The sequence below is a fragment of the Lagopus muta genome, chromosome Z (assembly GCF_023343835.1).
Source record: "Lagopus muta isolate bLagMut1 chromosome Z, bLagMut1 primary, whole genome shotgun sequence".
Classification (NCBI taxonomy): domain Eukaryota; kingdom Metazoa; phylum Chordata; class Aves; order Galliformes; family Phasianidae; genus Lagopus; species Lagopus muta.
In genome coordinates this window covers 28,091,827-28,114,231 of record NC_064472.1, presented here as the reverse complement: position 1 = coordinate 28,114,231, position 22,405 = coordinate 28,091,827, and the positions used below count along the sequence as shown (strand labels likewise).

At 35.2% G+C, this 22,405-nt stretch overlaps 1 protein-coding gene across 7 annotated transcripts in view; it reads right to left on the bottom strand.

The window, feature by feature from the left end:
* Positions 1-22,405, bottom strand: part of JAK2 (Janus kinase 2) — an 85,461-nt gene that overhangs the window by 10,909 nt on the left and 52,147 nt on the right. For all 7 annotated transcript variants that reach the window (XM_048930724.1, XM_048930720.1, XM_048930718.1 and 4 more), the window contains 14 exons: positions 20,499-20,618; positions 19,265-19,422; positions 17,818-17,929; positions 15,977-16,163; positions 15,398-15,522; positions 14,907-15,041; positions 13,138-13,225; positions 11,123-11,250; positions 10,578-10,716; positions 9,072-9,223; positions 7,849-7,999; positions 7,051-7,187; positions 4,196-4,385; positions 3,223-3,347 (listed from right to left, as the gene is read on the bottom strand). In XM_048930724.1, coding sequence (XP_048786681.1) covers positions 3,223-3,347; positions 4,196-4,385; positions 7,051-7,187; positions 7,849-7,999; positions 9,072-9,223; positions 10,578-10,716; positions 11,123-11,250; positions 13,138-13,225; positions 14,907-15,041; positions 15,398-15,522; positions 15,977-16,163; positions 17,818-17,929; positions 19,265-19,422; positions 20,499-20,618 — 1,947 coding nt within the window. The remainder of the gene's footprint in view (positions 1-3,222; positions 3,348-4,195; positions 4,386-7,050; positions 7,188-7,848; positions 8,000-9,071; positions 9,224-10,577; positions 10,717-11,122; positions 11,251-13,137; positions 13,226-14,906; positions 15,042-15,397; positions 15,523-15,976; positions 16,164-17,817; positions 17,930-19,264; positions 19,423-20,498; positions 20,619-22,405) is intronic.

The window sequence follows — 22,405 nt, the reverse complement described above, 5'->3', positions numbered from 1 at the left end:
CCACTCAAATCTGTTTAAAACTGACATCTTCACCATTACCTGTTATCTTTTGCTATCCTGAAAAATAGTAGTACTAAATACCATACTGAAAATAGTCCTTAAGTTTCTCTGATACTAGTGACTTTCCTGTTATAATAGCCATTTTCCAGCCTCAGAGACATATTTACTTGAAATCATGCAAATTTTGAGTGGAAAACATAATCCTCTGACATTACACTAACAGTGAGGTCAAGTTCAATGACACTGTTCAAATTTTTTCACCTTTGCTATTCAAATGGTAGTTATGGGGCCTTTCAGCAAGGATAAATGAAATACTTTAAGCACTATGAGGTGGAAAAACAAAATTATTCCCACCCTCTTACCAGCAAGAATGAAGAAAATGTAGTGTCAAAAGAGGAAAAACAGAACAGCCTCAAAATCAGAAAAGCATTGGGAAATTTTAAATTTTAAATTCGACTACAGAATTCTATTGCTTGCCACCAGAAAAGCAGAACTAGTGACACGAGCTACATCACATTATAGCTGCAATGATTTGCTTCTACAGAAACACCATTAGCAAATGCCATCTCTGAAAACTGCTTTTCACAGTATGAGAAACACAGGTGTCATGGTTTTCTGGTTTTTTTGTTTTTTTTTTGGCTTTAAGTATTCCGCATCAAAACATCATGTAGTGCACTGGGCATTAAGGTGTTACTGCCCCAATTCCAGGTACCTATCCCTGTACATTACAGCAGTCACGGGATCTGGCCCTTCCAGGTGGGGCGCTCTCTTACTGCCTGGCAGTGCGTGCTGGAGGGTGCTTTCCTAGCCGCTCCAAGCTTTTCAGGTTTGACTCAGTCTCAGGAACTCTCTCCTATCTTATTTGATTTATTACTCTCAGTTTCAATTAGGTTGTATTAGATTGTGTTATCTTGCATTCCAATATCATAGTTAGTAACATCAGTTTTTCTCCATAGATTGTTGCCACTGTTTTTTTTTTTTCCCATTCTTCCTTCCCATTTTGTGGAGCCGGGGGGGGGGGGAGGGGGAGGATGGTGGAGGGGGGTAAGGGGCGGGGGAGGGGGCGGAGGAGGGAAGGGACGGGGGCTTACTTGCCCCCTGGTCATGGGCATAAATAGATCTAGTTAACTCCGTGACAACAAGACAGGACATTTATCCCAGCTCTCAGTAAGGAACCAAATACACTGCAAGCAAGCACACTTATCTTAACCTTTTAGTATGGTAATGTCTTCACTTCTCTCACACGTACTTGAAATAAGAAGGCTGAAGCTGAAAAGAATTTCAGCTGAAAAACTAACAAGCAAAACAAACAAACGAACAAAAATAAGTAACAGAAATGCACACGAGGCAGAAGAGACTTCAGATGCTGAAAGAACAAAACACGCTGGAACAAAACAGGAGAGAAATAGAAAAGGAAGGGAGAAGAGGTGATAAGCTAAAAGTATTTCGATCTCATTTTAGTAATATTATGTACTCATTTTTAATACGTAGTAATATATCATAACTGAGTGCTTTTGCCAGATTTAAGCAGTCTGCTTTGAAAACATTTATCTTAAAACAGGATTCCAAACGAAGCACAGACTCACTAACCCTTTGAGATTTTATCCAGAGTGAAACAAAGCATTAGCTCCCATGAGGAAAAACATCAAGCTGTTCTGAAGCAAAATAATACAACAGAAGTACTCAGTGCAATCAAAATAACCTCTGCTTTACAGGTAGCACAGTAGCATTAAGGCAAAGCAAAATACACACACTAATACTTAGGCTTTGCTTCCCTTAGAAGTCAACAAGAGATAATTATCTGTATGTTCTACACATGGCTTTCTAGTACTTATATGTAGCTTATAAGCAGGAGGAAAGTAATCTTTTCAAGTAAATAGTGGCAGGACACAGGAGAACAGTTTTGAACTAGAAGAGGATTTAAACTAAGTGCCAGGGAAATTTTCACTGAGAGGGTAGTGAAGTGTTGGCAGTATGTCCAGAAAAGCCCTGCATGCCCCAATCCTGGAAATGTTCCAAGGCCAGGATGGATGGAGTCCTGGGCAGCCTGATCTAGTTGCTTGATTCAGTGGTTGGCAACCCTGCAGAGGGGTTGGAACAAGATAATCTTTAAGGTCCCTTTCAATGTTTCTCACGTATTTGTGCATACATGTACACACAAAATGCCCTGAAAGTGGAAGGCACGAGTCTACTAGATATGACAATATGTAACGGCTACACACCCTACAGAGTACTCGTTAAGTAATTTACCGTTTCCTTGTTTGAAATTGAAATAATGGAGAGGAAATTTAAAATATTTGTTAGCTGTCTTAGAATAAGAAGGCAGTATGTGCGCGTCCATTTGTCTTTTTTTTTTTTTTTTTTTTTTTAATTAAAGGTAATAAGCCTGCAGTGAAATCTGAAGCATCCATAGTTTCTCATATCTTAAACACAACAGTAGCATAAATCTAAGGCAGGCATACTTTTTTCTTCTGAGGTAGTAAGAAATAAGTTAATAGGAAGATTAGATACGTGTTTCCATTTTCAGAATTTATGAAGTATTTTCAATTTGTCAGCCAGTGAGACTGAATTATTACAGTTTTGGGCACTTTAATAGCCCCTAGCTATTCACATAGGAATCAGGTACCTTCCCTCCACTAGATCAAAATGCTAATATTACTTAATATTAATAAATTAAAAATTAAAAATAATATTACTTATAAAATGATGATATTACTAATATTGTTAAATATATGAACACTGTTATAGATATTCATCTCTAAAAGTCGTTAAGTGACTTTTATATAAAGTCACTAAAATCACTAAGTGACTTTTATATATAAGAAATATCAGTTATGGTACCCCATGAATAGCTTGCCTCAGTGAGTACACTAAATCCTTCACAATTTTAATCCAGCTTTCATTAGAAAAAAAAGATGTTTTAATTCTTCTGAATAAGCCTTTATACCTCATAAACATAAATGACTCTCAAAATATAATTCTCCCTCAATCAGTATACAGATCAATGTCAACATGTTGCATTAAGGATTATGAAGATACCTAGAATTTTTTCAAGTTCTTGAATATAAGTACACCTTACTATCATTTTTAACGTTAAGTTTTTCTAGCTGCCTAACACTACTAAAATATATATATAACAAAACACCTAATTTCTGAATGAAATGAGTAGATGCAAATTTGTCAAATTTGTCAAATTGTCAAGCCAACTGAAAACTCTCTTACCTTGCATATCTGAGATGCATATAGCAAAAGCTTTTTGTGGTCCAATCTCTCTTTGTGTTTCTGCAGATAATCCCGTAAACTTCCATATGGTAGATATTCCATAATTAATCTCAGATTCCTACGACCTTTTACAACAACAAATAAAATACTTTATGTCACTTTCCAATGCAAAGTTTTGAAACATGTATTTACAAGTGAACAGAAGTAATAGAAAAGTCTCACTAACAAAAATGCATTCTATTGTATGCTCAGTAGTGTGCAATTCTTCATCTGTTATTTGTATCTGACATGGAAATGCCATTTATTTAAACATAACCACAATGTGTATATGCTTAATATTCAACATCTCATAAAAACTACTATTGCCAAAAGTAAAGCACAAGTGCCACCCATGTATACCAGTGTTTACATAATTCCTTCTTTTTGCTGAGGTAAAACTCAGAATGACAACTGACGTCAACTAGTTAGCAATTTAGCAATCTTCAAAACTTAGTCCGATTTTGAACACTTTTTTTTTTTTAAACAATCAGATCTTGCACAAAACTTGTGCTTTCACTCAATTTCAACATCATCAACAATTCATTCAAATACATGTTTCTGAAATTTTCTCCTTCTTAGTCATTTATTATACAGTTGTACAAAAAGTGGTATTATCCACTCTCAGACATCACATTAAAGGAAAAATAAGAACAGATAAAAAAAAGTTAAAAAAATGGTTTCATTTTCTTACTTAACTCCAGATTAATCGCTTTAAGATAAAGCAACTGGGTAACAGTCAAAACAGCCTGTTCTTTAAAAATCATATAAAGTATGCCATGAGCTGACTGAATAAAGAAAATTCATCTTACAATGAAAAGCTGTACATAACAGACTTTTCTTCCCTTGGAAAAGGCTTTTGTAAACATCTGCCTGAATTTCTTGCAGTCTACATGCTTAGTTATGCAACTTAAGGTGTATTCAACATAGCACATACCTGCACTGTAGCAAACTCCTTTGTATTTAACAATGTTATCATGCTGCAGAGATTTAAGTATTTCAATTTCTCTTTCAAAGTCCCTAAGGTGCTCCTCTGTACTGTGTTGCAGCTTTTTCACAGCCACCACCTCCCCAGTATTATCCTGTAGGGGATCATACCGGCACATCTCAACACTGCCAAAGTTTCCCTAGATATAAACAGAAATACTTGAATTAAAAAATGAGTCCACGTTATCCTCTCTTTCCCAGTGCTTGTCTATAAATACCTCAGTGCACACTGTAGTATAACATTGAAGTGATATAACAAGCTTTATGTAACATTTACTATGTTATTATTTATGTAATAATTATTTAAGTGAAATATCACAAAACCACCATGAAAGAAGTTAAGAGTAAAGGATCACCATCATTCTTTCACAGTCCTGGCTAACCAAGGATGTCCCAGTGGATTGGAGACTGGCAAATGTGATGCCCATTTTCAAAAGGGGCCAGAAAGATGATCCTGGTAGTTACAGACCTATCAGTCTTACCTCGGTGCTCGGAAGGTTATGGAATGGATAATTTTGGGTGCCACCATAGACCAATTAAAGGTCAGCCAGGGGATCAGGCCCAGTCAGCATGGGTTTACGAATGGTAGATCCTGACTGACAAACCTGATTTATTTCTATGACAAGGTAACCCGCTTAGAGAATGGAGGTAAGGCTGTTGATGTGGTCTATCTGGACTTCAGTAAAGCCTTTTACACTGTCCCCAACAACAATCTCATGGAGAAGCTGGCTGCCCATGGTTTGCATGGGTGTATGCTCTGCTGGGTGAAACACTGGCTGGATGGCCAGGCTCAAAGAGCTGTGGTCAGTGGAGTTAAATCCAGCTGGTGGCTGGTCACGAGTGGTGTCCCCCAGGGCTCGGTACTGGGACTGCTTTTATTTAACACCTATATTAATGATCTTGTTGAGAGTATGGAGTGCACCCTCAGTAAATTTGCAGACGACACCAAGTTGGAAGGGTGTGCTGATCTGCCTGAGGGGAGAAAGGCACTACAGAGGGACCTGAATAGATTGGATCGATGGGCCAAGGTAAACTGAGTTTCAATAGGACCAAGTGTCAGGTCCTGCGTTTTGGTCACAGCAATCCCAGGCAACCCTACAGGCTCGAGTGGCTGGAAAACTGCCTGATGGAAAAGGACCTTGGTGTTCTGTTGGACAGTCAGCTGAATATGAGCCAACAGCATGCCCAGGTGGCCAAGAAGGCCAATGGCATCCTGGATTGTATCAGGAATGGTGTGGTGAGCAGGACTAAGGAAGCAATCCTGCCCCTATACTCAACATTGTTGAAGCCACACCTTGAGTACTGTGTTCAGTTTTGGGTACCCAGAACAGAAAGGACTGTGAGATGCTGGATCAGGTCCAATGAAAGGCAACAAAGCTTGTGAAGGGCTTGGCGAATATGCCCTATTGAGGAGGAGACTGAAGGAACTGGGGTTGTTTAGTCTGGGGAAAAGAAGGGGCTGAGGGGAGACCTTATTGCCCTCTTCCAATATCTGAAAGGTGCTTACAGTGGGATCAGGGTTGGTCTCTTCTTACTGGTGACAGGACAAAGGGAAATGGCCTTAAGTTGCACCAGGGTGAGTTTAGGTTGGATAACATGAAACACTTCACTACAGAAAGAGTTGTTAAGCACTGGAATAGGCTCCCCAGGTAGGTGGTTGAGTCACCATCCCTGAATGTGTTTAATTTAGTGGAGGGTTGTTAGATGTAGGGCAGTTTGGTTAGGTTGTGATTGGACTCGATGATCTTTAAGGTCTTTTCCAACCTGAGTGATTCTATGATTCCATCACAGTGACATTTCTGCAGGAACTGTCTGTAAGAAACATGCTCTATGAAAGGATGTGAACAGCACTGGAAAAAAAGGAGGGCAAGGAGTGATATCCATTCATTTTCTCCCCTTTCTTCACAGACTTCTGCTTAACTCTCATAATGCCCACTGGGATACCTCTTTTCCTGCATTTCTAAAGAACTACACATTAAGGCTCCTTCTGGTTCATGGTTCTCCTTTGTTTTTCAGTATTTTTTCTTCCATTCTCTGCTCTACCTTCTTCTTCTCTACTCTTTTTATCTTCCTTTTTGCAGTCATCACCAGCAAATCCATTCCTTTCCCTACTCTACACTACTGTTTATAGCCAACAATCACCTACAAATAGAAGCACTTCTGCCAGTTTGCTTTCAGGTTTTGTCACTTACAGAGACAAGTGGACATGTAGCTACACATCAGTAACCAATATAAAAAAGTGAGAAACCATTCTGGAATAAGCGTACTTAGTCCAACTGACAGAATTTCATTGAAGTCATCTGTCTGTGCATGTTTTCCACAGCCAAGCTGCAATGACTTGCAAAACACTGTAACCAAATACTGATTTCTAAAGCTTAAAAAGTTTGAGGCCCACAGGTATCTCAAAGACATTACTGAGCTTCAGGCCCTTGTATTCAGAGTTCCCAAAAAGAAAAAACAACAGCCTCCTGGTTTCTATACAAGATTGCTCTGGAACAATTGTAAATGAATCCCAAGTATAAAAACTGACAAACAAAAAATGAAGCGTCAGACGCAGCTCTGCACTGGAAATATTAAGCCACTCCTGGTGACTGGATTCAACGTAGAAAACAGCTACCTTTCTTCTGTCTAAAACCATCAAACAAGTTCCTTTCAAATCTTTTTTTCCACTGTGCTCAGATATTTCTTTATTTATTTCTGTAATGGAAGCATCCAATGTATATACTAATGTATATAGGGTCATTAGAAGATAATTGAAAAAGGAAGCTATTTCTTAGGCAATTAGAAAATTTCCAAATATACTACCTTGCCAAGTTGCTGTAAAAACTTAAGATGTCTTTCTTCAAATTGTGTTGGGTCCCGATCTTCGAAGGCCCCAGAAAATCCAAGAGCTCCAGTTCGCATATTCGGCAACATATCATTTTCTGTCAATAACTCATAATCTGAGGTGTAGGAGGAAGAGAAAAAGGATGAAGAAAGAAAAGAGAAGCAAACAGGAGAATGAAACAAGCTTACTACAGTACATCTTTTACCTAACCCTAACCCTAGGCAAACTCTGAGCTTAGTAGAATATTAACAATTTCCTTTATTTCTACTCAGTAATTTGCAGTCATGAAGACAATGAGATATTACCAAACAGTCAAGTAGCTTGACTCATAACAAGTCTTGCTGTAATTTCAATTTTATTTTTTTTTTTTTAAAGATCTACTGAACTTAAATTCAGCAGCTATTGCACAATGACTCCATTATTATTGAGGGAAGAAATAAAAACCTGGGCTTGTGATAACGTGCATGTTCCACTTAGTAAAATATCTCTTACTTTTCAGAGATAAAAAACACCTTTGCAAATACATTTGGCTAGGAGACTAGAACAGTTAAGATAGACATTAATCATCACTCAAACCATTATTTTTATTTCACACTAACTTTTAATATATTCTTTTTTACAACAAACTAAGCAGCAGTAATGGAATACTCTATGGAGTTGAAGAGTGGTTGTAGGCCAAAATACTGAAATGGGAGCCACCATAAGAAATGTAACCTGCAGAAACTAGGATTTCTTCTATCTAATGCCATCCTTTTGTACCACAGACTCAGACTCACCAGGAGTGAACAAACTATTCAAGTCACGTATAATTGCCCTAAATGATGGCCTGAAATCTGGCTCATAATCCATACAGTTGTTTATCAGATTTGCTAGCTCTGTCCAATTGGGGGCAGGAAGCTGGTGTCGATCTTCATAAAACTGTAGTTTCTGGAACAGAAGGGAGAAAAGCCTTTTTACCGTATAACCAGGAAGAGTTCTAATAGCCATGATATTCTGACTTGAGCAGTGAAAAAATACAGCTCTCAGCCTAGGTTTATCACCTCACCAACATTCACATCTGACCAACTGACCAGCTGTTTAGAAGAACTACCATAATCTAGAGAAATGAACTGAAAAGCTCCAAAGCAGTTACAGGTGGAAAACAAGAAAACAGAAGGAGGTATCTCCTTTGTATGTAATCTCATTCTAGCAGAAAATTTTATCCACTGGGTTAAATCCAGCAGAAAATTTTATCCATTAGTGAGCTGAGTGAGCTTCACTAGATGTAAAAAATCTTCACTGGCACTAGAAAAAAATGTGATTTAGTAGAAGAGATGAGAGCATCTTTTGAAAAAACACAGATGTCTAGAAGCTAGGTCTAAAGAAGATCTTGAAATTTTTTCTAAGAGCTGATTACAACACCTGAGAAATTGGATGAGGCTTTGTTAGAAAAACAGCCAATTTATAATAATAATCCTACAAATCATTACAGAAAATGGTAACTTCCGTTCACTTCCAAATAGAAATTAAAGATATGAGAAATAATATTTTTATGGAATATATTTCTGCTCAACAACCCCATCCCTTGAGCCCCTGAGGCAATGCTAATATTTCTGTTTTAAATAAAATAGAATTGTCAGCAACACACACCATCTTACAGGTTTTAGGTATTTAGGTATTCATTTACAGCATAACTAGAATTATGCCAACCAAAGGTCACGTACATTGTTAGGAAAGCTTTTTTTTTTTTTTTTTTTTTTAAGTGAGATAAGGTTGTATCAAAGGAAAAGAAGTGTGGGCAAGATAATTCTGGCAAAACTGAACTTTGTCCCCATAAAAATAAAAAATTAACAATGTAAAAATAATCCTTAAATCATCACTTACGATGATCACTACCAGACAACGTGATGTTTCTTACAGTGGTTATGGGCCACACCATTTTGCATGCTGATTGGTTACAAAAGCAGATGTTCTAAAGTATCCAAAGAACTGCCACTACTGCAGATACAGTGACACTTACTCTTGAAGAATCGAGAGCGCTCAGTGGTTTATCTCCTCCACTGCAGATTTCCCATAAAGTGGTACCAAAACTCCACTTATCCGTAGCTAGGCTTAGTTGTTTGGGGTTCTCAATACATTCAGGTGGAACCCAAGGTATTCTCTCAAGAAGAACTGTTAGTCATGCAAAGAAAACATTATGTTAAGATCAGTAATAAAACCACAAAATTCTAAAACACATTTGAATCAGTAAAAATGGTTTTAGAATACGTAGGTATTTCATTTTGTAACGTGTTTTTACTATCTTTCCAAGTTTTTGTTCTTTTCTTGAAACTACAGATTAACCACAGAAGTAATACTTCTGAATCAATAATACTAATGAATACTTAAGAATTAAGTACTACAAAACTAATACTTATTAGGAAAACACATGTTCAGAAGATCATTAGTTTTACTATTGAGTTAGATTAATGTTTAAATTAATATTTTTCAAACCTCATTTCCACACTATATTTTTGTTTTGGCTTTAATATTTTCCCCCAATTTATCAAGATTTAATAGCTGTTGTGAAAGAACTAGATAGCAAACAGCCAAAAGTACTTTACTGTTTGTCGATACATTATGGCACAGCAGTATAAAATAACCACGGCGAGTGATTTCCCACTTTATGATTTTAGAGCTTTTATTAGTGAGTCTAGTAACATGTTGAAAGTCAATTTGTTTTCTGATGCGGATATAGATCTTAGAATATGATATTTTTAAGGTTAGTGAAGGCTTTGTATATTAAAAAAGTGAAAGATTATTGGCTAAGAAAGACTATAAGCTCTATGCTGCCTACAGTCTCTTAGATGTGTTATATTTTCTGCATAAAATTAGCAAGTCTAAGATGTGTTCATTTTTCAAAAAAAAAAACTATGAAGACTCGGAAATGGATAAGAAGATTACTTCTGTTTCATTAGCATAAGGACCTTGCACACACTTTATGCCTCTTTCAGTATGAGATAATTTTGTTCATAATGCAGTAAAATCGTTTTTTTGGCAAAGCTAATAACATAGTACTTTCAGCAACCTCCGTGACTTTAGTCATTCATCAAAATACTTACCAAAGATAATTTTCAACTGCCAGGCAGCATTTTAATAAGTGCATTAACTTTGAGTTCAGAAAACTTTGACAGAATGAAGCAATTCAATCCTGATTGATAACAGGATACTAAGCCCAGCAGCTATCTGCAGTTTTACAGTACTTTATAGTACACTAATAGCACTATCAGTGAAAAGCATTTGTTTAGAATGGGAACAAAACAAAATATTCATACAGTGGATAACTGTGACTTTTTTTTCCTGTGTCTATTTGACGAAAAAGAGGATGCACTCTGAACTGCTAAGTAAGACTGTGGGGATTATTCTAAACTGACAAAAGAATGAAGTGGTTTACTGAAACAAAAGTAATAAGATGGTAGCAAGAAAAAGAATAATCTTGATTTTCAAGTCAGAAGCATTAAAAAAGAAAGCTGACACAAAGACTTACTGTCTCTTGGCAAAACTGTGATACTGATGCCAGGATCACTTAGTTTTATGAAAGGAAGGTTTCCAGACTTCCTGTCCTCTTCCCTGATAAGCAAGATGTTCTTTGCACAGACATTCCCATGAACAAGGCCTTTATCCTCCTGAGAAACAAAAAGGCATCTTTTACAGACAGACAAAAATACCTTATGATTGAAAAGGTATTTAAAAACAAACAAACAAACAAAAATCACTTAACAGCATAAAGGGAAAAAAGAAAATAAAGATCAGAGATAAGTTTGACCAAATCTCAGACTTTTCATCAGTTCCTTTTAGTTAAGTTTTTCTATGGAAATTTTCATTCATTTTAATCATCAACATGTTTTTGACTTTATCTATAGTTAGAAGTATGTTAACTTAAATGAATGGGATCATCAACACAATGCATTTAAAATGAACACAAGAAGCGTTAAACTCTATCAAAAGGAATATTTCACTCTACATGCATTAACCTGAAACACTTTAACTCAACCATTAACAAAAATAAAAAACAAAAAATAAACTACCTACCAGGAAATGCATGGCTAGTGCCAACTGCTTGGCAACTTCCAGTTTCCACAAGATATTAATAACGTTTTTGTTCTTTTTCAAATATGTGTCCAAAGATCCAAATTTCACATATTCTTGTACAAGGATATCTGATTTAAAATGTTAAAAGTGTAATAATTAAAACCAACAAAAAACAAATGGAAATTCAAGGCAGACATTACCATAATATTACCCATCTCCTTCTTCACTATTCATTGACAAACTAACAATAAATTCAATATGACATCTTAATACTGTCACAAATACTTCATGCAATTTACTTTTCCACCTTAAGAAATGCAGTGATTATCCTTCCACCCTCACTCCAAAGGCACAATAAGTAACATAGCTTCTGATAAACATAGCACCGTACGTAGCAACATGAATGCAGTAAGTCAAACAATGTCCATTTCAAGTCATTCACTTCTTAGGTGCTTATAATCTCCAATTTTACTGGAAAAATAAGACACTTCATGAAAAAGAAAGAGATTTCTTGAAAACAGATCAATAAAAATTTACAATATAAACATTTGCATATATGTATGACATATGTCTCCACACGGTCATACAGAGAACAACCCATGAAACAAGATCCACTTCACAGTACTGCACAATCTGTTTCAATAAAAAAAATTAAATTGCAGTACTGAAATCCTGTCTTCAGCTGCAAGATGGATTGTAATAGTGCAGTTGAAGGGCCATACAGAGATTTTTGTATTTTACTGCCTGATCGTGTCAGGGCCATCCAAAAGTTAAAGCATATTCCTGAGGGCACCATACAAAAGCCTCCCCTTTAGGAAGTGTGTTCCAGTGTTTGGCCACCTTCACGGTAAATAAATTTTACTTGATGTCCAAGGAGAACCTTGTCTTGGCAGCTTTAATCCATTCTTGTCTGCTCTGATACCAACTCCCAGAGAGAAGAGCCCAGAGCCTCCCTTCTCCTCTCCCCTTCCTCCAGAAGGTATAGAGAGGATGCTCACATTGTAGAGCTTTTTACACTCTGAACACTCTGGAAACTACACGTTTTATATTTGTCTAATGAAAGTAAACTAATTTTTATGACATTATTTTAGACAGAAAACTTTTTTAAAATAACAGTTATGTGAAACAATTGTTCTGAAGTCTGTACGGCAAACGTCTAATGGAAAAAGTAAGACCTTCTCTTCCCATTTCTTGCTAACTGCCACTTAGTAATATGTTCTAAGCCTCATAAGCCTCACCTTCAGAAAAAAAGATTACAGAGGCTGACTGTGATATAACGGAGAAATAATATCCACGCTTAGATAATAGGAATTATTTCCATGTTTTAAAGTGATACACTATCTATCTGGAATTTTATACATAGTCTCTATGCATGATAATATAAATGAACTAGGAAAGGCAATTGTGGAAGTATTTAAAATTGAAACCAGTATTATGAGTTCTCAGACAAAAAATGTACTGCCTTCCAACCTCGTAAGAAAAGCCACTTTTAATACAAAATGCCCTCACCTTCCTTGCTTTGCAAATTCCATTTCTCTTAATGGAGGCAGCAGTCTACACATTATTATTATCTACACATTATCTACACATTTACTACAAAAATGCCTCATTTTGCTACAAGCAGTTAAATAGAAGAAAAAAATGGTTTTAGTCCAAACTGACTTTTCTGCCAAGGACTGAATTAAAATGAAAACTGGTAAAGTGAGGTCCAGTAATGCATATTTGAAGACAACACATAAGAACTGGACTGCCATCCAAAATTAAGATTTCATTATGAGGTTCTAGAATTATATATCAGGTGTTCTCAAAAACTTGTTAATAAATAACTACAGTGCAAGTAAGTTTAGTAAGCTAAACTGAGGACATACTCCATTTCTATAGCTAGGGTAAAGATTTTGCTATTATTAATGTTTCATTAATATTTGAAGTTTCTGTGGGGAATGAGTTCCCACTCTCCCCCCTTTTAAAAGAAACTCTAATGGCAGCTGTATATAATTAGTGAAAAAGATACTTACTCTCCTCTCCACACACACAGACTCCATAATTTAATACCAAATGTTTGTAAGAAAGCTGGCTCATCATACTTGCTGCCTCAAAGAAGGACTTCGAGAAAGAGAGAGCAAGAGAGAACCAATCAGTGAAAGAAAAACTGTGACACATTATTTGTAGAAAAAGATGCATATGGTTTAAATAATTTTTTTAAAAAATGATTCATCTCCCATCTCATTTCAAAGACTGTCTAAAATTTCATATTATTTATTTGTGGATGTTTTTTGTTTTGGTTTGTGCTTTTTTTAAAAAAAAATTGATTTGCTGTTATTGTGGGTTTTATTTGTTTGTTTTAAAAAACAATCCACAATCTAGAAGAGTTAGCAGTCTCTTTTTCTGCAGGCAGATGCATCTCCTCATCTTAAAGAGAATCTTTGTTTTCTATATCAGTTAAGTAAACAATGAGCAAATTCACAGTGCACTATCCAGTTTGCATTTATTTCTTCATAGAAGATTATAAAGTTTTAACTTAAGACAAGAACTACTATATCCCTCATCTATATCCCTCATCCAGTGTTGTGAGACCTTATCTGACCTTGTTAGGAAATTTTCAAATGCTTTTATCTCTTTAATCATATTTTATTTTTTTTTTAGCTACGCTTCCTTGCATACAGATTGTTTCCCAATGTGATGTTAAAATTAGCATATTTTCCTTCAAGGTCATTTTCATATTTCTTTATTCTTAGAGCTCCTCAAAAAATTTATTTTCACCCCATTCTAAAATGATAGCATATTATCCAATTTCTTAAAATTAAAATACATGTTATTTTTACTATCATTTTTACTTTCATATGTTCAAAGGGTATGTCTACCTTGCTTTTGACACTAGCTCTTGAATTTTTTTTCTCCTTTTCTTTAGTTAACATTTTAATTTAGATATGTGCTAAGCGGTTGAAAAGTTCATTGAATAAGAGACTGGTTCTTCTGACTTACTGCAAATGCTCTTAGGTTAATTAGGAATTTGAAACTATAATATAATCAGAATACACAATAAGCAGCCATATAAAGTTGCACTGATATAATAAGAAATAGCACATTTGTTAATTTTTTAAAATTAAATTTTCACATATGTATTCTTGAGCTTATTTACATTACCATTATATTGCTTTCTGCAAAAGGGCAGTTCAGGTCTGCTCACAGATTCAGTCAAACACTAGAAGACTAATCAAATATGGGTGATTCCACATATGGCAAGCGTTCCTCATATTTCTGATTTTTTATGACCTTATGCAAAATATTTATTTTACTGGAGAACTAGTAAGACTCAAAAAAACAAAAACAAAAACAAACAAACAAAAAAAAGCAAAGCAAAACAAACAAATAATAATAATAATAATAATAATAAAACAAAAACCAAAAACACCAGGAAAACAGTCAACAAAAGGAAATTTTTCCCTAAAAGTTGATACCTCACATGTAGATTATGAGTTTACCAGTACAGGTTTGTGGCCAAACTGTTTCTCCTGTGCTACCTGTGTAGTACAAAAGAACCACTGTTTTTTGGTTCTCTGTGGTAGCTCTAAATTGTGATAGATAGCGGGCAGAAAGGAAATGAAGTATACAGGTGAAGTTCACAGAACTAGTTTCAAACCCATTTTTCCCTGTTTCACAGGGCAAAGAATGAGCTCTGTTCAACAATCATCCCTCTATCATACAAATACAGCAAGTTGCTTACTTGCTGTAAGAAAAGTAGTATGGGATGGACAAGTACACTGCAGTTGACAATCATACCAACCTCAGAGTAGTTTCTATGCACTTTATCCAGAACCTTTAAAAGAACTTCAGTTTGATGGAGCTGGCCATAGTCTCCTACTTCTTTCCGTATACCTTTGAAAATCTTTGTAAATGTGCCCTGTCCAAGACTCTCTTCCTAAAAAGACAACAAGCAGGAAAGGGAAAATGAGAAATTACTACGTGTTCTGTCAAAGACAGACAACTTCTTCAATAAACAATGTATATATGTGAAACTTTTCAGCTAGTCTACCTCCAGAACAGTTTAAATCCTTGCTAATTTTTTAAAGAAGTTACTAACTTGTCAAGGATCTTAGGTGACAAATTGCTGAAAGAACCACAGAGGAAAACAAAACAAAACAAACTACCACTGCAGTCAAAAGGACACTTTTTCTTTTTTAAGGAAAAAAAAGCTCTTTTGAATGCACACGGAGTTTTTATATAGCACTTACTAAACCAACCATTTGCAATGAAAGAAGCAACTAAGAGACTTACAAAAATCAAGTCCTCATTCCGGATTTTGTGAAAGACCATCTGGCTAACATTGTGCCTCTGCAAAGTTGGTGATGAAGGTACATCAGAGACACTATTGCTTCTGAAGACAAGGAGGTTTGATTTATCTGAGAGAAGAAAGAGAAGTAAAGTTGAGCTATAAAATATAAAAATCACATATTTAGAAGCTGTAAATAAAAAAAAAAAAAAAAAAAAAAAAAAAGGCAATGTCTATCTGAGACCATTTTAAAAGCTATAGAGTGTCTTGGTAAATAATTCACTTTTTTGGGTTAGCAAAAACTGCTTTTGCTGCTTCTCCTACTCCTACTGTTTCTGTACGGCACTGTTTCCTACAGTAATTAAGAATATAGTTTCAGTTCTAACAATGAAACTGTGATGGCTATCAGTGCTGTCTAGATAGTCATGTCAAAACAAAGTAAAAACAGGTAAGTGGAATGAAGAGAACCCACATAAGCCAATATGTGTACTTACCTACCTGAAAGCCATTTACTTTGTTGTTTACAATTTATAAAGACTTAAAAGTAAAACATTCTTGTTTAGAAATAAACTATCCTTTCTTACCTTTTGGTTTTGGAGGACAGCACTTGATGAACTGGAAAATTATGCTGTCTGAGCGGACAGTTTCTGTCTGATAGCAGGTCAATAGATCCTTAAGATTACCGAAACTTCTCTTGGTTCCACTAAGATTATACTCCCCATTCTCATTCTTCGTAATTAAGCAATGTTTATAGTCAGTGACATTCTCACGCTGCAGAGATTTTTTCCCATCAAAAAGAAAATTGATCAATACTCGGTCATTAAAAAAATTAAATGCACAGCAGTAACCTAAAGAACCCACCCTTCAATGAAACATTACCACTATTTGTTATTTTTTACTCACTATATAACAGTGATTCCGAGGGGGAAAAGAAACAAAACCAAACAACACAAACACAGCCAAGATTCTACCTCCATCCCTGAAATTAGTATGCTGCCACGAAGATGAACAAACATTAACAAATCTCCAAATATCATGCTGAGAAAACATAAAGGAACCTAGGAAAGATCCTTCATATCTTCAGATGTAGCAACCAAAGTTCCTTCACTGTTACATGGGGTAATAAAATAGAAAAAATGTTGGAAGCCATAACCCAAAAGCTCAAACTCTTTCATTTTGGCAAGTATTTGGAGATCTAAGGTGTATTTCTGTTTTTCTGCAGAGTATAGTGCAGTTCTAAGCAATTAATTCCTAGTACACTAGGCTCTCAATATGCACTGAATTATTTTGATGAATCTTGAAAACATACCATTAGATGTTTTAATCAAGAAGAGCTCTTAACAATGCTTTCATAATCCTTCATGTTAATGCTGTAAAAAACATTCCAACAAATTCCAACAAATCTGAAAAGTCTTTTAATGGCTTGCCCAGAAATAATTAGAACAAGAAAAACAAATGCGACCAGGTCAGTTAATGGCAAGCTTGACTCAGAACTTGACCCTAAGCTTGCTCAGGGACCAAAAAATCCTTAATAGGGTTCACTGGCTAGACATAAAATTTTTCTAAAACTGGTCTTAAAAATGGCTCTTCTCCACCCACAAATCAACATTATTTTATCATTTTGAAACATGTACCTACTTGTGACAGTGTTGAGTAAATCTGATAGCTTCCTGCAAAACTAGTAAGAAAAACCATGTATGCTACTTTTTCCAGTTAAAAACCCAAAGGTAGCTCTGCTGATTTAATTAAAAATAATCCCACTCTTGGAACAAGATCAATACTGGAACAAGATTGTGTAATTATGTAACAGCACTATTAAAGTGCTGCTTTATCACTAGCTACAGTCTCATAGAGTAGATGAACATCTGGCTTTTCAGCAGCATGAGAGTTTTGTAGGCATTTCAAGTGCAGCTTCTCATCTAGTTTACAGCAGATGTCCTGAATATATATGCTGACATAACAAGCACCAGATAATCTAGCTGGATGAAGGATACAACTCAAACCTATAAAAACTCATCAATGAGAGACAACCTTAGATCACCACAGCAATCAACTGTACACTCAGTAATTAAGTCCTACTGTGCCAGAAACAACAGAAATCACCAAAATCCCCACATTACCACCCAAACAATTACAATAGTTTGAACAGTCACATTCCAAACCCCAAAATTATCAAACTTTCTTTACTCTGCCTTTTTTGGTTTTGGGGCATATATTCTGTGCCAGTGATTCTTCATCATAAATTTATTTTAGTATGTTTCTCATATGACCCTGAAAGTAGGCCTATCTGACACAAGTAGCTGTAGAATCAACAGACATACTACCATTCTGAAAAGAAAATCCAGAATCATTTACTGAACTTTCCATGCACATTATCACAACATGATAGAAATTATAGAAGTATTGTCCATGCCAGAATACAAACCTCAATAGCAAATGTGAGGAAGTATTTTTTAAAATCTTTAGGACTGCAACGAAGAACGTAGAAGCCAGTCTGATTACCTGCCTTCTTCAGTTTATTGATAGCAAAGTCCATGCTATATAAAAAGAAAATGATTAATACTGCATAATTTTAAAGAACAAGACCAGATAATGACTGATGAGCACTATTATAAGATATCTCATACAATGACAATACAAATTCTGAATTTTAAACTCTCCTTTAAAATAATTCATTTGCCTCTCTATTTTCCAGTAGTCACAGTAGCTGCTTCTGTACAAAAGAATGCAGTAAAGACTCTTAACACTTTAAATCTCATTGACCTATTTGATCAAAAACTTGGCAGTCTGAAAAGGCATTGCCTTGGCCTTATGAATATGACTCTCAATTTCCGTCATGGAAGAACCTGTTCAAGTGAAACTGTCTGATAAGCAAGCTAAGATTAGAGAAGCATTTGTGTGCATGGAAAATGACTAGTTTAGATTGGGAAAGGACTAATAACAAAAGGGATTTTAAAGAAAGCTTCATTTGTTACTACAGCAACTAATCTCTCTCTAACCAGTCATTGCTATTTCTATCTATCTCAAGGAATTACAAAGAGAATGGTGTGGAAAATTCTGTACTTACAGTACATCATGCTAAATAGTTCTAAATAAAAATCAATATATGGTATTTGTCTAGGTCTGCAAGATGCAAAAGACATGCTTTGAAACGTAAGTCTCTGTTCCTCTTCTCCTTCATCTCCCCTCGTATGTACAGCACCTATACTCTGTCATTGGGAAATTTCCAGAAGCATTTGGTATTAATGGACTAGGATGGTGCTAGTTCTATGCAAGATATCTTGTAGATAATCTACCTTTGAGCTTTCTGTACCTAAAGCCAATACCTATTTTTTTCTGCCTAAGAAAACATTCCTAAGCTCCCATGTTAAGAAAAGAAATCTAAGAAGGTATTGAAATTCAGAGATAGAGAACAAGGAGACAAGACTCCTTGAAAAACAAGCAAACCCTCAAATTTACATGGGTTGCACTTTACTGTATTTGAATTTGTCTTTTTCTCTTTAGCAACTCAAATAGTATAACTAATAGAGGCTGCAGTTAAAACATGAAGTCCTCTATAGCATTATACATTGCTGCCCTGATAATAACTGTAATTCAGTAAAAATCAGCAGCATAACTTTGCTGTGTCTTGCTTGAACAAAAGACAGAATTCTAAGGGAAGAAAATTAAAGCCAGAATCCTTTGTTCTATTTCTGATAATACATCAACAAGGTATTTTATTCTGCAAAGTGAAAAATGAGGAAAAATATAAAGCATTTTGTTACATAAGTGAAATAAATGCACATCTTAAGACGTCCATCACGGTTCACAATCAGCCAAAAATTATCCTTCAAAAATAACAGCACCTTGTTATATCACTAAAATTTGCTTACAAAATTGGTCCATGGCAATTGCTTTGTATATTTTCAAGCACTGATGGTGGTGCTACTTCTTTGCAGAGATAATGGTGGGCATCTGCAGTTAATCTGTAATATCCATCAATTAACGATACAAAGGAGAGAGCTTCTCTTAAAGACTGAAATTCAGCCTCCTGTTAAATAGCCAGGGGAGAGAAAAGAGAAAGAGGAGAGAAAGAATGAGAATTTGTAACAGTCAATGCAAATTTCCTGGATGTTCAGAATTTAATTCACAAATTCTGAATTTAAGAGGATTTTCATGGCTTACAGTTAAGGAAAGCACCTTTCTCCTATCCAAAATATTTTCATACTCTGAGCACTGTAAATGTATATTGCAGATATCTCAGCTACTTTTACATTTCTATAAAAGGCGTAGACAAATTTTCAAGCTCTTAATAGGCCATTAATTTTGTACCATTAACATTAGAAATTAAAGAAATTCGCAGTTCTTCCATACATCAGTGAACCATGTGGCTTTTGTCCAAAAGCCATGTTAGGAAGACTAAAAACTGACTAATGCTTTTTGAGGGTTTTTGTAATTACTATTCTTATGAAGAAGTGCACAAGATGTATGTAGCTTCCTCATGCGAACAGTGGGAAGCTCTCTGATCACACAAATAGAGAGAATGTGAGTCCTGAGGACCTGCAGACCAGTCATGGAGACAAGGGAAGAGAACTGTATGGCACTTGAATCAGACTTTCCAGCAGCTGGCAAGGGAGTTTCTGGAGGCCAAACTAAAACAACTTTTTACACTCACATATAAAATTATTTTCCAGTATCTTCTTCAAAGCATTTTAAAAAGTAGAAGCAATGACATTAATGTTATGTCCGTGCACATTTTTTTTTAAAAGTATTATCATTTCTCCAGAATATTTTGACCCCTTTTCAATTTTTTGGTCACTGTCAGCCAGCTTAATCATGACTTCATACAAACAGTATGCTAGATTGCTAAAACACAGACTCAGATTTCAGGCTCCAACAAAGGAGAATCAATCCATCCACGATCATCTTAAGCTAGAATTGTCTACATTAGTCCACGCACAAGATATTCAGGGTTTTAATACACTGCTTATATTGCAAAAATGCATTCAGTTTTACCTCATGCTTAATTAACAACTAATATTTTGTTATATAAAACCATGAACACCGCAGTTTGCTCAAAGCAACATCTATACGGAAAACAAAAAAGGCAAGCAAATGTACACAGACCAGATTCTTGCTGTCTTGTTTGTGAATGGTGACAATTCTCCTCTCACTGGAACCTTCTTGACTTGCTTGTTTAATGCTCACATCAATGATATCAGGAAAATCACAATATGTTTGTAAATCCTACAACAAATAATTACATAGCCTCATCATCAACAAATTTCAGCTTAAAAAACCCACATCTATTTGTAGCATTAGAATTCCTACAACATTAGTCTTGTGAAGTTAGAAATGAAGAGGCTCAACAAGCCTTAAACACACTAATAAAATTAATGAAAAGCAGTATTCTGTGAGGTTTAACTTTTTTTTTTTTTTAACATCCTGATTAGAGAGCCTGTTAACATTTCAGAATATGATGTCTTCATTTGCAGGAATGCAAGCTGCAAGATCTGGTACCAAAGAGATGGAGATAGTATTGATGGAGAAAATGTTTAAGAAAAGATTTTCTCAGCTTTGACAATCTCTGACCAGGTAAGAAGATTCCCACCGAGGAAATCTATGACTTTTTCACTTGGTGGCAGGTCAGGGACTTTTTGATAAAATAATATATAATATTCCTGATTTCCTTAAGTCTTTCACACGTCAAATTACCATGTCATATAGGTCATATCTTGTTTTGTTTGCAGCAGAACTTTAAATGCTAAACATCTTAAATAAAGATGTGTTTTAAAGATGTGTTTAACTACTCTTCCAAAGCAAATTCATCCTATTTATAAGGCTGTAAGTGTATCCTAATACATGTCATACTACTGAATGTCATACTACTGAATTGATTATCAGAATTCATGAATCAGCTCAAATACATTTAAGACTCTGAAGCTCTATTAATTAATTATTAAATGTGAACTGGCAAAACAAATTTCCTTATAATTTACCACACATACGCTATTATCAACTTCAAAAAATTAAAAATCTTGTTTCAATTCAACATCTCAATCAGGTGTCATCAGTAGAGTCTGCTGAAAGCTATGATCACTTTTACAGTCAATCTTATTCCTTCATTAAATTTTCACAACATATTTTGTACACAGTTTCTGTAACAGCGAAAATACATTTGGCCTACATGCTGTCTTTGTCACTAAGGATGCTAATATTATCAATTACGAAAAATAGTTCTGAAATAGTAATTTGAAAAGAGATCAGTTTAAACACTACACTTACTAAAGGCTTAGTTGCCATGACAGCACAAAATGCATAAGTTTTGTGCACCAAAAACTAGAAACTACAGAAACCAAACATCAGCTCCTGCAAGAGCAACTAGTGACTACAGAAAATTGCACAAGGATGAGGACTGCCACATAATGTAAAGGAAATTACTGGACCTAGAATGAATCTGCAAACATTCTAAGAAAAAAAAGTAGAAAATCTGGTTAAGTAATCAGATTTTTTTTTTTTAAAGTTTTAGGAAAAAATGGCATTTTTACAAATCATTATAGTATATTATAAACATGTCACCAGTTTTTTTTGTAGTTTGGTCTGACTGCTACACTTTATGCATTAAAACTACCAAGCAATAGATGTAATTATTTTGGAAAACTGACATCTGCTTCACTTTGCCCTTAATCTTACCTTTAGAAAATTCCCACACTCTTACTTTACACAGCTACTATCAGATTTTGGTACATTTTACCAAAGAACAGTCATGCTGGGAAACCATACACAAAAGAAACAATAGAGATAAATAAAAATACAACAGCATAAGATCACGACAAGTTATTGAACCACTTATCACCTAGCTCTTGAAAAAAGGAGTAAACAGACTGCAGTTATAGAAACATCTCTTTAAATTTGCTAGTTCAGACACTGGTAAGAGTCTAAGTGAAGCAATATAAAGTGGAATTTGCCTTGTTTTTCTGGATCCTGTATAGTCCTGATTTCAAACAGAATTCAAGGACAACATGCACTTTATT